The sequence below is a fragment of the Osmerus mordax genome, chromosome 28, assembly GCF_038355195.1.
Source record: "Osmerus mordax isolate fOsmMor3 chromosome 28, fOsmMor3.pri, whole genome shotgun sequence".
In the NCBI taxonomy this organism is placed as follows: Eukaryota; Metazoa; Chordata; class Actinopteri; order Osmeriformes; family Osmeridae; genus Osmerus; species Osmerus mordax.
The window spans coordinates 882,277-898,957 of NC_090077.1; the positions used below are offsets into that span (position 1 = coordinate 882,277).

Genomic DNA, 16,681 nt, shown 5'->3' on the forward strand with positions numbered 1-16,681 from the left:
TGAGACTAAAGCAAGACTTTGCAATCGTTTGGCCAAATTAAAAATGTACAAATTAAACAATTGAAACATGCAGCATCTGGTAGTTTGTTTTGCTATTTGAAACGCTTGAGATACATGTCACCTGGCCAATTATAATACCGTCTATGGTCTAGCAGGATCCATGCGTAAAACGACCATTCTATTGAATGAATATGACCAATTGGAGTTTCATGAATGACATTTTAAAATGTAACCGAGGCTTACTGGCCGCTTCTGCCGTGGCCGCATCACCGTAGTGTTTTCTGTCACTGTCACTGTGCGCCGGTGGGCGGGGCGTGGCAGAGGAGCATAGCGAATGAGAGTCAATTGAATCTTCTCGTATTTTGATCCCGAGTGAGATTTAGAGCGCAGTGGTTCACTATCTCCAGCCGCATTGGACCATTATCTTTGGCTTTAAGGTTAGGAGACCCTGCGCTGGGCTACCGAATATGGCAAATCAAAATCTCCACGCTGCCGCGGCCCCATCGGTGCACCAAATAACCAGCTTTGCGAATCACCCGTTTTGCCCGTCAAACTTAAGTGTACTATGAGGATTTTAGCGCGTAAAGAGAGCAGAGATGTCGGTGCCTATGTTGAAGATTGGAGTGGTGCTCAGCACCATGGCTATGATTACCAACTGGATGTCGCAAACGTTACCGGGCCTGGTGGGACTCAACATCACCAAGCTCTCGGTGGCGCCACCGGGGATACCGGATAGAATCACCGGAGTGAGTGACTGACAGCTAATACGTTATCAATACGAATGTCATTATCTCAGTGTTTCGTTTGCTGCTTGTGAAACGGAGATGATCAGAGATCAGAATCATGAGTGTAATTAATATCTTAACAGAATTTAACAGCCAATACAGCATACTCTCAAGGATCACATGATGGTTAAAGGGAGGAATCCCTGCCCATCTAAACAAATCACTAAAGTAGTATTACTTCTTCCTATGAGAATGAAACGAGTAATCATTGTATGAATACAAGAATAATATACACTTCTTCTTAGGCTACTACAATAATTAAAGTTGCTCTCTTTACTCTCTAGTATTTGTTGAATGAACTAATTGAACGATAGGGAGAATCGCCTCTAGAAAATGGACAAATCCTAGCTGTGTGATTGGCTGTGTTTCAACCCTGTGGTTCCCTGACACACTCCTGCCCTGAGCTCTGAAGTCTGTGTGACTGCGCTGGTCATAACACAGTCACACAGAATATGCTTCTGTCGAAAACAACAGACAGGGGGGAAACTGAACCTTCATCCTCTTGACCCGCAGTCTGACACTCCAACACAGAGCTATACCCAGCTATATAGTAGTGCTTTATCCTCTTGGATCAGATGGTTCCAAACCAAGATTAGAGGACTACAAGATCAGGAGCTCACGCCAACATTCTGTAACTACTCGTTAAAGCAATATTCAAATATGTGCATTGTCTTTTGATCTTTCCATTCGGGTTTCTAAAGAATCAGATTATTTTAGATTAGGGTGAGCGCACAGCAAGGTCCCAGCACAGATGGGGGATGACGTAAGCAGGGCTCGTCATCTTGGAGTGGTTTATGTTACGTAACCCCCATTGGGAGAGGGATTCAGATTCCAACTGGCAGCTCGCTCAAACCTCCACCTATCCAATCAGAATCAGGCAGGGAACCTACCACCCAGTCAACTACTACCCAATCAGAGCCTGAGAGATTCAAACTCCCCCAATCAGAAACAGAGACATGAATCAATTATGTACGCAGTCAGACTCACCATTAGAATTGTATCCATCTCACACACCCACCTCCCACTTGTATCCACCTGTTAGAAACAACATCCTGTCAGCTGGTTCATCCTCCACATGTGTGTCTGCCAACCCGTCTGTCTGCCTGCCTGTCTGTCTGTCTGCCTGTCTGTCAGCTGTCTATCCACAAGACCGGTCTCCATACCGGCTTCGAACCTGTCTGTCTCTCTGCCAGCCTACCCGTCTGTCTGCCAGCCTACCCGTCTGTCTGTCAGCCTGCAGACCTCCTAGTCTCTCAGCCAGCCTACATTTCTGTCTCTCAGCCAGCCTACCTGTCTGTCTCTCAACCAGCCTACCCATCTGTCTTCCAGCCTGCAGACCTCCTAGTCTCTCAGCCAGCCTACCTGTCTGTCTCTCCGTCAACCTACCTGTCTGTCTGCCAGCCTGCAGACCTCCTAGTCTCTCAGCCAGCCTACCTGTCTGTCTGCCAGCCTGCAGACCTCCTAGTCTATCAGCCAGCCTACCTGTGTGTCTCTCTGCCTCTCTCCCCGCCCGTTCACACTTCTGCCATCTCTCTTCCTGTCCCAGGTGCTGCCGGCCAATCCGGAGGAGTCGTGGCAGGTGTACAGCTCGGCCCAGGACACGGAGGGCCGGTGCGTGTGCACGGTGGTGGCGCCCCAGCAGACCATGTGCTCTCGGGACGCACGCACCAAGCAGCTCCGCCAGCTCCTGGAGAAGGTGAGCTCACCGCGTCGCCATGCCAACGCCACCGATCACTAGGAAACCCAACTAGCTACCAAACACCAGCATCACTAGAAACATGTCAATGACTTAGTTCCAGAACCTCTACAACAACTATGGAAGCCTTAACCTCAACCACCTGTAATATATAGTATTTCTAGTATCTGGGGAAGAAAAAATATCCATGGACAATAACTCAAACACAATATACCCAGTGTTTTTGAGCACAGGAAGTGTCTGTAGATGGGCCCATCGCTAATGGCGCACCAATAAACAAACAACCCAGAGAAACAACCGAACAAACTGCCCTCGTCTTAATGAATACCCCTTTTCCCCTCCCAGGTCCAGAACATGACCCAGTCCATCCAGGTCCTGGACCAGAGGACCCAGAGGGACCTGCAGTACGTGGAGAGGATGGAGCTGCAACTGAAGGGGCTGGAGACCAAGTTCAGACAGGTGGAGGAGAACCACAAGCAGAACATGGCCAGACAGTTCAAGGTAGGAGCTCTGCTGGACACCTCCGGTCTGTAAGGGCCTCTACTGGATCCTGCTGGCCTGTTTTACAAGACTCTGTGTCTGTATATGGTAGGAATGTCAAAGTGTGTCTTAGTTAGAGCTTGGCGCAGTGTAGCTGCAACACAAGAAGGGAACCAATCAAATTGACAGGAAATAAACAACAGTATTTTCAGTGACAGGTTGAAATGACTTGACTCAGTAGAAAACCATGTGCATTGTCAGTGAATGAGTATGCAGTAATACAGTATACCCATTTAGAGACATGATTATGGTGATCCAAGCATTTCATGCGTGTGTGTGTGTGTGGTGTGTGTGTATGTGTGTGTGTGGTGTTTATGTGTGTGTGTGGTGGGTGTGTATGTGTGGCGGGTGTGTGCGTGTGGTGTGTGTGTGTGTGGTGTGCCTGCATGTGTGTGTGTGTGTAGACAGGTGAGAGTCAGGTAACGCTCAACGGTGTCTCGTCTTCTTGCTTGCAGGGCTAACGTTAGGAAGGGTTAACAGAGCCACAGACTGAAGATGCTCAGCCACCCAGTCTCACCCCGCACCCTGAATATCACGCCCCGCACCCTGAATATCACGCCCCGCACCCTGAATATCACCCCCCGCACCCTGAATATCACGCCCCGCACCCTGAATATCACGCCCTGCACTTCAGTTGCCTTAGCACTTCTCTCACCCTTAGACCCCCACAAACACCTTCTCTCTCTCTCTCTCTCTCTCTCTCTCTCTCTCTCTCTCTCACACACTCACTCGTTCACTCTCTCGCTCTCTCTTTGCCTGTTTTTCTTGCCCTCTCTCTCCTCTCTCTCTCCTCTCTCTCTCTCTGCATGTCACTCCACTCCAGAGTTTTCCTCTTTCTCTGATTCTGTTCTCACCCACGCCCCCATCAGTCCCGTCTGCATTTACACCCTGACGACCAAGGAAACGATGTATGTGACATGAAGCATGTAACCTGCATCTTGAAGGTTGAAATAAAAAGCTTTAAAGTGCTGGTGTGCTGGGGCCTCTGTCTCTGTGGTTCTGTAAGCCGCTAGGCTCACTCCATACAAACCCACCCAGGCAGACAGACAGGCAGACAGGCAGGCAGGCAGACAGACAGGCAGACAGGCAGGCAGGCAGGCAGGCAGGCAGGCAGGCAGGCAGGCTAGCAGACAGACAGACAGACAGACATGCAGGCAGACAGGCAGGCTAGCAGGCAGACAGGCAGGGAAGCAGGCAGGCAGGCAGGAAGAAAAACAGGTTGTCACAGAAAGGCAGACAGACAGGGAAGTCAGGGAAGACAGGTGTGCTTCAACTACCATACCTACTATGCTCTCCTGCGTGCATATACATATTTATATATGTATATTATATATACAAATACCTATCTACAGTATGACTGAACCAGCCTATTCTGACCCTGCAGGCCATAAAAGCCAAAATGGAGGAGATTAGGCCGTTGATCCCAGTGCTGGAGGAGTACAAAGCGGATGCCCAGTTGGTTGTGCAGTTTAAGGAGGAGGTCCAGAATGTGACGGGGCTGCTGGGAGCGCTGCAGGAGGAGGTCGGCACCTACGACTACGACGAGCTGCACTCCAGAGTCACTAGTCTGGAGAACAGACTGAGGGCTTGCATGCAAAAATTAGGTAGGCTCAGAGAAGACACTCACTCGTGGAACACACAGAGAATACACACACACACACACATGTGGAACACACACACGTGGAACACACACTCGTGGAACACACACACATGTGGAACACACTCATGGAACACATACACACAGTATGGAAAACATAGAACACACACATGTAGATCCCACACAGTCTTTCTCTTGTAGTACAAAAGAGCAAATTTAAGAGAAACGCGTTCATATTCCCCGTTCTATATTCAGTTAATTTGCAGCCATGCTGCGTGATCCAGCAATAGCACTTTGAACGGAGCTTTTTTGACCGAATATAGTGACGAATAGGTAAATACTTTGTCACTGTATAGACTACGATACAACGATATTTGTTTGGCAGACAGCAACAACATCATCATTTAAACATAAACCTCTGAAAGGAATTTAATTATTAAGATAAATATAACAATTTAGTATAAACAGAGCACACTGTGAAATGTAGACAAAATTGCACATTAAATGCTATGGAATCCGGTCCTTTCCTCAGTTACTTCAGTTGCTTGTAGCCTACATATCCTCAGATCTGCCATCGTAGTCATAACTAGGAGGGTACTCACCAGTCCAAGGCGCCAGGTGAACGGTGCGTCGTAGTTCATTAACAACTCCGGTATCTTGTCAAACACAAGTTGTAGTCCAACAGAACTTGTCTTGGTTACATAACTATACTATAAAAAAATAACTAAATGGTTTAAGCCTTTACATTTAAGCTATTATACACGACGGGACAACGGGCAAAAATATTTTTGTTAGCTTCCTTGAACGCTGAAACCTTTTACCGATATTACCATTACTAATGCACATGCGCTGTTAATAATTATAGACACTTCTATAAAACCAACAAATTGAAAACATACTATATGTAGGTTAAATACTGTAAACACAACATTATTGCTGAATTATGATTTACTTATCACAACAGAATAAACAATAGCAACATATTTAATAAATATTATTTAGTTATTAGCAACAACAACAACAAATCTAATGAATTTGTCTTACAAAGAACACACACACTTCCTCTCCTAGCTAGATATTGCTGGGCGCAATCAAAGGCTACCTTGTCACTTTGGGATTGTAGTAGTTGATCATCAATTGACTGGGATTATGTTCCGATAATGTAATCTCATTATGCGTATACTACATGTGTCCGTTCAGATTGACCTCTCAGAAATGAGCGTTGAGATTAAAGGTTTCGCAACCACAACTGGAGCTTCAATTTACGGCTAAAAATAGTCCACAGGATTATGGCATCCCGCAGAATTGCCCCCCTGCTGTAATCCGAGTTTCATGAAGGGTTTTTTGACAGTTATCCACAGGGAAGCCGAGTCTACATGACATAGTGGGGGTTTTACATGATCCCCCATTCCCCAACAGTGACACACTCAAACACACACACACTCACACAGAGACACTCACTCACTCACTGACTCACACACACACACACACACACACACACACACACACACACACACACACACACACACCCCACATCCCACATTCATTCTCACACAGTCACCCCCCACTCTCAGACACACCCCTACTCACCCCCCCCCCCCCACACACACACACACACACACACGACAGCCACTGTGGGGCTCATTCCCCACCTGTCTGTGATGCGTTTCCTGTCACATGGCAGAAGGGACGTTGTGTCCTTATGGCGTTCAGAGCTCCCATGAGGCCGAGCAGGTGACAGGGGCTTGCGTGTCTTCAAGACTTCACGGCGAAGTTCCATCCATTTGATTCATCCCATCCATGTGATTCATCCCATCCATGTGATTCATCCCATCCATGTGATTCATCCCATCCATGTGATTCATCCCATCCATGTGATTCATCCCATCCATGTAATTCATCCCATCCATGTGATTCATCCCATCCATGTGATTCATCCCGTCCATGTGATTCATCCTGTCCATGTGATTCATGTCCTCCAGCAGACTGGCTGAACACTCAGTACAGTCTGGGAGGTGGGACGTAATGGCTGGACTCCAGAGTGTGGAGGGATTGAGGATGGAGGGATGAGGGGATGAAGGGATGGGTGAGAGGATGGAGGGATGAGGGGATGGAGGGGTGAGAGGATGGAGGGATGAAGGGATGAAGGGTACGAGGATGGAGGGATGAGGGTATTAAGAGATGAAAGGGTGAGAGGATGGAGGGATGAGGGTATTGAGAGATGAAAGGGTAAGAGGATGGAGGAATGAGGGGATGAAGGGATGGGGGATGGAGGGGTGAGAGGATGGAGGGATGAAGGGATGAAGGGATGAAGGGTGAGAGGATGGAGGTATGAGGGGATGGGGGATGAAGGGTGAGAGGATGGAGGTATGAGGGGATGAAGGGATGGGGAGATGGAAGGATGGAAGGGTGGATGCGGGACAAGAAGAGCATTCGTATAAAAGTTGAAGGGGCTCTGTGCATTATTCATGCCTGCGATCATTAATTCAGGAGGTTAAAAGGAGAATGCTGTAGCTAGGAGTCCTTCAACTGGGACACCTCTGATTCCAACTTGACACGCACGCACACACACACGCATACATGCACACACACATTCACATGCACACACACACACAGATGTCCTGAATGGCGACTTAGATTTGGTCTCTGGCTGTTGCAGCATGTGGAAAACTGACAGGAATCAGCGAGCCAATCACCATCAAGACGTCAGGGTCACGGTTCGGCTCTTGGATGACGGACCCTCTTGCCCCAGAAGACGACACCAGGGTACGTAGGGCATGTTCACACACACACACACACACACACACACACACACACACACACACACACACACACACACACACAACACAAGTCTGGTGACCAAAATGGACAAGAGTCACGTTTTGATTTTTCTTCCTCTCTCTCTCTTTCTCTCCATCTCTCTCCACTTCTCTCTCTACCTCCCTCTCTCCTCCTCTGTCTGTGTCTACCGCACACAAACAAACCTACAGGTGTGGTACATGGACGGTTACCACAACAACCGCTTTGTACGCGAGTACAGCTCCATGTATGACTTCATGAACTCAGACAACTTCACGTCCCACCGGCTGCCCCACCCGTGGTCCGGTACCGGACAGGTGGTCTACAACGGCTCCATCTACTTCAACAAGTTCCAGAGCCACACCATAATCAAGTTCGACTTCAAGACGTCAGTCATCAGCCGCTCTCGTCAGCTGGACTACGCCGGCTACAACAACATGTACCACTACTCCTGGGGCGGTCACTCGGACATTGACCTCATGGTGGACGAAGGCGGGCTCTGGGCCGTCTACGCCACCAATCAGAATGCGGGGAACATCGTGATCAGCAAGCTGAACCCCAACTCGCTCCAGATCGTCCAATCGTGGACCACCAACCACCCGAAGAGGAGCGCTGGCGAGGCCTTCATGATCTGCGGGACGCTGTACGTCACCAACGGTTACTCCGGGGGCACCAAGGTGTACTACGCCTACTCCACCAACTCCTCCACCTACGAGTACATGGACATCCCGTTCCAGAACAGGTACTCGCACATATCAATGCTGGACTACAACCCTCGCGACCGCACCCTCTACGCCTGGAACAACGGGCACCAGGTGCTCTACAACGTCACGCTCTTCCACCTCATACGCGGCGAGGCCCAGTAGGACGACGCCCTCGCCGCCTGGACGGGGAAACGTCCACAGACGGAAGTGTCCGATTGGTCCGCGGAGGCCCGCGAGCCGACGTGACAAAAAACCGCAGACATCTCGACGCGTTCCGTCTTTCTACGTTCCCCCGTCTGCCGAGATGCGCCCGCGCCGGGGGGCAGAGCCTCTACCTCCATCTGTGGGTTCTTCTCAACACCGTCGCTGCTGCTTCCTCTTCCTGTCTCCTTCCTGGTTAGGTCATTGGGCTCTCACGGGCCGGAGGGGCGGGGACAAGGAGACGAGGGGAAGGATATGTCTGTTGACAATTGAGACCCACCCCTTTTGGCTCTGTCTCCAGGTGTCAGCTACTCTGGCCAAGGAAACTCCCTACTGGACACACACACACTTACACACACGCAAATACAGACACATACACACCCACCCATGCACTCTCAAACAAAGACACACAGACATCTGATAGTGGAGCCACATAAACAAACAGCCTATGTTACATGATAACAGTAATAAAGTATGTATCGATATGTCACGTATAGAGGATATCTTAAACAGAGCGTATGAGCAGGCATTTATTAGTTTTAGATGACTTAGTAAGAGTCTCTCAATGATTGTGTTTCTATGGAATTACCTAGTCTGACTTTTTTTTTTCCATGACAGAGAACTTGTGCAGCTTACTGTGTTTTAGTTTAAGATTGATTAACTTTAGGAATAGACAAGAGTTCTGGCTTCCTCATTTGGTGTGGTGTCTGGTCCTCGTCTGGACTGAGGCTAGGAAGGGAAAGGGGGATGGGGGAGGGAGAGGAGGAAGGAGAGGGGGAAGAGGCACTGCAGAGTCACGTCTCCTGTCCAACTCTAGGTATTAATAACACACACACACACAGATACACATGCACACACACAGACACCTACACAAACCATAGCCACACACATTTACATTTAGTCATTTAGCAGACGCTCTTATCCAGAGTACAGTACAGGGACATTCCCCCGAGGCAAGTAGGGTGAAGTGCCTTGCCCAAGGACACAACGTAATTTTGCACGGCCGGGAATCGAACTGGCAACCTTCAGATTACTAGTCCGATTCCCTAACCGCTTTCCTTGCCCAAGGACACAACGTCATTTTGCATGGCCGGGAATCGAACTGGCAACCTTCAGATTACTAGTCCGATTCCCTAACCGCTCAGCCACCTGACTCCCCACCCACCCACATACATATAGCAAATGCAGACAGATGCATGCAGTGCGCACACACACTCACACGTTCCTTGTATCTTGGAACAGCTAATAAGGAGATCAAGGCGATGACTGTTGGACGCCGCCTAGTTGCGTCTGTGATTGTACCCGTGTGGAGTTAATCTCTCTTTTTTTCTACTCGTTTTTTGCATGACCCTTCTTTTTTCATGAACTTTTTTTATTTTCTCGGGGTGTGTTCTGGTTTGTAGGGGGCTAGTCTAGTGTAGAGGGAGTAGCTGGGGGTGGGGGGGTGGGGTCTACTGGTTTGTAATGGTCTAGTCTAGGTTGCCGTGTCTTCATGTGTTCACTTCAGTGTTCATCAGAGCCACGTCAAATAGTAGTTGAAATCCTTTCACATCCTGGATCATTTGCTTCCAGCTGGAACGCCAAATGTCCCGGCTTCTCCATTTTGTTGGCTTAATTTCCCCAGACATGCTCAAGCGAGCAGAACACGGGAATGGATTTCAAGTACGTTTTGTCCCGGATCTGGTGTTTGACAGCTACTCTGCTGGCCTGCTGATAGCTTTTAGCCTGTCTATGTCTCTCTAGAGAGCACTGTACTTTCCTCAAAACACCTGTCTCTCTCTCTCTTGCCCATATAGGTCAGTCTGACTGAAAAGCTCTGTGAATCAAAAGAGAATGTACCTGACAATGTACCCAACAGGTGGAGACGTATCTATGGGCTGTTTTATACTGTTCGTTCAGACATCAGTCTGTCTGTCTGTCTGCCTTTCAGAGAGAGGCTAAAGACATGTTTCTTCTGTCTTGCTTGCAAACTGTTTGTGTTGTATCTGCAATAACATTAATAATAATAAACACGATCTTTCTTTTACGAGCGTGTGGCCTGTATGCTTGGGGGTTATTGTTAAGCGTTATTTACTATTCCATGTCCTTTTGCCTCATGTCTTAAATAAATATATACATTTACATTTGCATTTAGTCATTTAGCAGACGCTCTTATCCAGAGCGACTTACAGTAAGTACAGGGACATTCTCCCCGAGGCAAGTAGGGTGAAGTGCCTTGCCCAAGGACACAACGTCATTCGGCCTGGGGGGAATCAAACCGGCAACCTTCAGATTACTAGCCCGATTCCCTCACCGCTCAGCCACCTGACTCCCTTATAGATGTAGATATAGATGTCCACCAGTGCTCAGTCCACTTTTGGATTCAGGTGATTATTTCTGTATACGATGATCATGAGTGTTTTGACCGGTACTGACCGGTACTGACCAGTTCTGAACAGTTTTTCTGCCATCGTGTTTCTCCGTCTGCCTCGCCGTGGTCCTGATGGCAGGTAACCAGGTAACGTGTTGGCGTGGCGTCGTGTGGGAGGCTGTCTCTGTGACTGGGACGTCTGAGCTTCCACACCTCTGATAATGGGTCTCACGGAGAGAGCATCTGCTGCTGCTATTTACACCTCCTCTCCCCGCCCGCCCCTCCACCCGGTTCCTCACCCCTCGTCACCTATTCCTCACCTCATCCCCTCTTCCTATTCATCACCTCCTCACTGCCCTATCCACACCGTGCCTCCCCTCCTCCCCGTTCCTCTCCTCCTCCTTGACTGTGTGCCCCTTTATCCCCTCCTTACTTCATCACTCCCATCGCCATGGCGTCAGCGGGTATGGAGTCCTCCACGCTTGTGGAGAAGATCAGACTGCAGTTAGAAGACCCACCCTGGGGCTTGTCACACACACACACATTCACTCACACACATTAACACACACACATTCACACACACACACACACACACACATTCACTCTTGTTGAAGTCGTGGTGTATTGTCTGAATGGGCGGCCCATCTGTGCGGAGTCACACTGACTTCCTGTGTTAGAGGAAGCAGGTGACAGCTGAGAAGAATAAGTCCTGTTTGATCCTCTGCTACCGGGGAGAGCAGCGTAATCTGCTTGATCTACACAGTTGGAAAGACAAGCCCATGTGATAAGAGAGACCATCTTCGCCTGAGAGCTCTACACTGAAGAGGAGAGACCATCATAGACTGGTAGACATCTATACTTAAAGAGAGACCAGTTTAGCCTTACTAGAGCAATATCTACACTACAGGACAGACCATCTTTGCTTTCCTAGAAAGATACCTATTCTAGGAGAGACCAGCTCAGCCTGACTAGAGAGAGAGGCAGAGGGGCAGAAGAGGAACTGGGAAATCTGTCACCATGCCAACGTGATGCTGAGAGGGTCATGTATAGCTCTCTGCTCGCCATATGCCCGTCCTCGGGCCCTGGCACCCTGCAGGGTCCAGCCTGTAGACCTGGCGGGGGGGCAGGAAATGACCTCATCACAGTCATCAACCATCTGAACATAAACCATGTCAACAAGAAAGATAATATACAGCATCATAGCCCAAAGAAGAGCTTATGAATAATGAGAAGTTAAATATTAATGTAAACCAAATATTTCCAGAGATTTGGTTTGTTTGAGGTTGTTAGTGTTTCTGTGTGAGAGAGAGACTATATGTGTGTGTGCCTGTGTGTGTGAGTTTGTGTGCATGTACGACTGATACAGATCCATTTCTTCCACACTGTCAAGAAATGTACAGAATAAAACTGCTCATCTATAACAACCTAACTGAAAAAACTTCTCCACAGCCACAGTCTTCCTACCCTGCATTCCTCTCCCTCGGAGATTCACGTTTGGCTTAGCAATGCCTGTAGGGCGGAACCAGGGTCATGAATATTTAACCGGTTTTCAGGAGGAACTGGGAAGCTTCCAGAACACTGAGTGAAGACAGGCACTGAGGTTTCTCAAGTTCTTTCTTCAGAACACTGGAGATGAGCACTGGGTGAAAGAGGTTTCACAGAGCCTGGTAGCTGAGATGTGGTCACTGTGCGCTGTGGCTTGGAAATACAGACCACTCATTGACTCTGACCACTGGAATACTGTTAAAACTCTGCACTTATGATCATTGATCTTCTGCTGTACTACTATATATATATACACACATATGCACTATTTGTATGTCGCTTTGGATTAAAATGTCTGCTAAATTAATACATTGCAAATTGTAAATGTAAAACACAGATGCATTGACTGTTCTAGCATGGGTCAGATTCTATACGTCTCATTTTCACTCAAAGGTGAGATTAGAGAGAGTGTGTTTAAGAGGCCATACGCACAGACCAGTCCTCTTAAACCTATCACACAGTCCTCTGTAGTTGTTTATGAACACTGGCTATAAATAAAAAATCGTTCACAGTTTTGTCTTTAGTGGAACAGATTGGCATGTGTGTTGTTTTCACTAATTCCCAGAGCTGGGGGGAGGGGAGAGGGGTATTAGTGGGAGGGGGGCAGAGGGGTGGTGTGTGTGGGGGGGTGTGGGGGGGTGGGAGGGGCTCTGAGACATTTCAGATCATCACAGCGAGGGGGACAAGCCAACTGTCCATCTGCCTCAGTACCGAACTGTCTCTCTCTCCCTCTCACACACATACACACACACACTATGTACAGTATATCATATCCCTCTAACAACCAGATCATACGATGCCTTGCATCAGGGACTCCAGCCTTGGGTTAAACAGTTTCCTAGCAACCGCAACCGCTGCAAGACAATATTTGGAGAAGTGTGTGTTGTCAAGCTGACCTAGTTACCCTGCATAGGAAACGTGTGGAGGTTCTGGAACCTTGAGGACAGCTAGAACCCAAGATGGGATGTCTGATGGAATACCAAAGCGTCAAAATTATCTTCCTGTGTTGCACGAACAGAGGTGTGAGACTATGAGTGGGTGAGAATGAGATGGAGAGAAATAGAAAGTGTGAGAAAGGGACAGAGGGAGGGAAAGAGAGAGAGAGAGAGAGAGGCTCTTGACTGTTGCTAGAGCCGCATCTCTCCAGTCTCTGGTAGTACTGAGGCCACACTGCTCTGAAATCTGTTGTTGTAGCGCCACCTGGTGACCAACACCAGTCAGTCAGTCACAATGTAGGCTACACAAGGTTTCACAACCACTGTATATTAACACTGAAATAACAACATATTTGCAATGACAAATGACAAAGTAGCCTAATGAGAATCATGGACCCTTGATAAAGTGTTCAAACACACAGAATAACAAGGTCTGAAACAACAGTGCCCGATTACAGAAGATGTTTTAATCAAATGGGAACAGTCAATCACATAGAAATACAAAAAGAGATGCTGGACAGAGAGCAGGCAGGCTGCAGGGTCCTCAGACAGCAGGTCCGGTGGCCTGGTTCTTGAAGCAGTGCTGGAAGTTCAGCCTGTCGTGGAAAATGGCGACGTTGTCAGGGCCAACCACGCGACTCTTCTCCGGTGATGTGTTGAAGCCGTTGTCCCGGAACATCCCACTCTTCTGCATGTGATCCGAGAACTTCCTCAAAGCCCCATGAAACCTCGTCTGGATGAAAAATGATCCATTGTTATTTCTTTGTTGTTGATTTTTTCCATTCCTGATTGACCACAGTATGCATAGACCGATCAGCCATACCATCATGACCACCTGCTTTTGCCACCAAAACAGCCTTGACCAGTCGAGGCATGCTAGACCTCTGAAGCTGTGCTGTGGTCTCTGGCACCAGGAGACATTAGCAGCAGATCCTTTAAGTCCTGTAAGTTGTGAGGTGGGGACTTGTTTGTCCTGCACATCCCACAGATGCTCAACTGGATTGAGATCTGGGGAATTTGAACTCGTTGTGATCCTCAAACCATTCCTGAACCATTTTTGGTTTGTGGCAGAGCATATTATTCTGGGGTAATAATATTATGGCTGATCGGTGTATATATTCGTTAAAGGATAAAGAAAGAGCTTTTTTAATAACTGAGGATGCGGCCGATAAATATGATTTTCTTAATTTAAACTGTGAGGGACAGATTTGCAGTTTTCAAAAAGTGTATACAGTATTGTACATAATGTAGGATATACCTACGCATTTGTTAGTATATTAGTAGCGTCTTTAGTAGCTTAGCCTAATAGTTTACCGGCATTTCATGGACAGTGGGCCTCTTGCTTCCGTAGATTTGGTTGGATGTTTGATATAAGGGATGGATGGTCTTCTTACTGAAATAGTAACTGACTCGTTACTTGACCATCTTGTGGGAAATGTGAACACTTTCTTAAACATAGTGTGGTACATACACAAACATACACACGCACGCACACAGGCCTACAGTACTGTAATGGGTTGGTTTTCTTCAGAAAGTTTGCAAGAAAGTTGATAACGTTTCCGGTGTTGTATCACTCGATGCATGACTCTCTGGATCGGCACCCCCTCGCAGAAGCGAGTGCAAATCAAAGAGTGAAGGATTTCGTCTTGATATCGCAACCAAACGAAGGGGAGACAGAAGTCTCTCATTATACTTTCTTTGTAATAGAATTCAAGAGAAGAATGTCGGTTATCTGTGTAAATATCACATGCATATTTCAACACAAAATCCTTAAAATTTGTAATTCAAACAGTATAGTAACGAACGCGAACCAACATTCTTGCTCCACGACATTGCATTCTGAGGAAATTACAGTAAGAATCATTTGATGCTGGGATATACAGAACAGACAATAAAGGGGGGTGCATTTCACGACAGGCTTAATGCACCCCCTGCTAACCCTGACTAGGAAAGTGTCACATGCCTGAAACTTACTGTGCTTACTCATACTAGTGCCCTCAGTGTACAGTAAGAATCATTTGATGCTGGGATATACAGAACAGACAATAGAGGGGGGTGCATTTCACGACAGGCTTAATGCACCCCCTGATAACACTGACTAGGAAAGTGTTACATGCCTGAAACTTACTGTGGTTACTCTGGGATATGCTGGGATATACAGAACAGACAATAGAGGGGGGGTGCATTTCACGACAGGCTTGTTGTATTCCTTCTTGCCATGAAATGCACCCCCTGCTAACTTTGACTAGGAAAGTGTCACATGCCTGAAACTTACTGTGGTTACTCTGGGATATGCTGGGATATACAGAACAGATAATAGAGGGGGGTGCATTTCAAGACTTGAAGGCTTGTTGTATTCTGGATCAGAAGGCTGTTGTTTACGACCTGTCTGAGTAACCCACCATACGTGCAGGCTAAATGCATTAAAATGGCATGCCATTGAACCTATACATTAGTATGAAGAGCCATGTGAAATACTTTGAACCTGCTACACAAAATACATTTCCTTTGGTAATCATACTGGGGTATATTTCCTCAGAATGCGATGTCGTAGAGCAAGAATGTTGGTTCGCGTTCGTTACTATACGGTTTGAATGACGAATTTGAAGGATTTTGTGTTGAAAATAGCATCTGATATTTACACAGATAACCGACATTCTTCTCTTGAATTCTGTAACAAAGAAAGTATAATGAGACTTCTGTCTCCCCTTCGTTTGGTTGCGATATCGTTGCCAATCCACAGAGTCATGCATCGGGTGATACAACACAGGTATCGAGACCTCGCCGACTCACCTGTAACCATGAAAACAATCAGGATTGTTGAACCGTGTGGGAAGATTTGGGTTAACTCTGTAAACATCACTGGTTTTCCGAGTTTCCTCTGGCGTAATCGGATGACTTTCCACGTCGTTCTCCGTGTCCATAATTAAAAAAACACACAGATACAATATAGCCCAAACTGCAGTCGCGTTCAATGGAATGTGGTTACTACAAACACTACCGTTACCAACGACGTGACGTCATTCAGATAATACATTTTGCAGCTACATTTACAGCTAATTAGATATTCAAATGTGAAATAAATTAGTCTACGACACATATAATTTATGAACATATTTTATTTTGCTATTGTTATATAGTATACACAGAGACTCGGAATAACATTTAATACCATGCACCCCTCAAACACATTTTTTTGTAACGATGCAAACAATGCACTGTATTTTTCAATGTCATAAAATTCATAACATTTCTACAACTCGGGAACAACACATAAACACTCAAACTAAATTATACTCGGACTTCAGAATCTCAAGTGACTCCCTGTTTCATCCAACGGGCCTCCTGGTGAACGATTCCCAGATGACTCCATGATGACTCCCAAGTGAAGACGGCTCCAGCCACAGAGCATTATTACTCACGGTACGAGTTTGACGCTGTCCCAGCGCGTACCAAAAGTAATAATGAACCGTGAAGCAGGCAACGCTCTCCTCCTGTCTTCGTGCTCTCGCCTTCCTCACACAGGAGG

At 47.1% G+C, this 16,681-nt stretch overlaps 2 protein-coding genes across 2 annotated transcripts; one reads left to right on the forward strand and one right to left on the reverse strand.

Annotated features, from left to right (window-relative positions):
- The first annotated feature begins 596 nt into the window (after window positions 1-596).
- On the forward strand, window positions 597-8,283 carry LOC136938101 (noelin-like). The gene is made up of 6 exons (XM_067231343.1): window positions 597-746; window positions 2,332-2,481; window positions 2,827-2,982; window positions 4,406-4,625; window positions 7,278-7,384; window positions 7,609-8,283. Exons 1-6 carry the CDS (start codon window positions 597-599, stop codon window positions 8,281-8,283), a joined length of 1,458 nt encoding a protein of 485 aa, XP_067087444.1.
- A 5,346-nt stretch (window positions 8,284-13,629) lies between these two features.
- LOC136938268 (piercer of microtubule wall 1 protein-like) lies at window positions 13,630-16,076 on the reverse strand. The gene is made up of 3 exons (XM_067231571.1): window positions 15,946-16,076; window positions 14,467-14,545; window positions 13,630-13,885 (listed from the first exon to the last, which is right to left on the reverse strand). The coding sequence occupies exons 1-3, from the start codon at window positions 16,074-16,076 to the stop codon at window positions 13,697-13,699; spliced, it is 399 nt and encodes a 132-aa protein (XP_067087672.1). The 3' UTR covers window positions 13,630-13,696.
- Window positions 16,077-16,681: the final 605 nt, after the last annotated feature.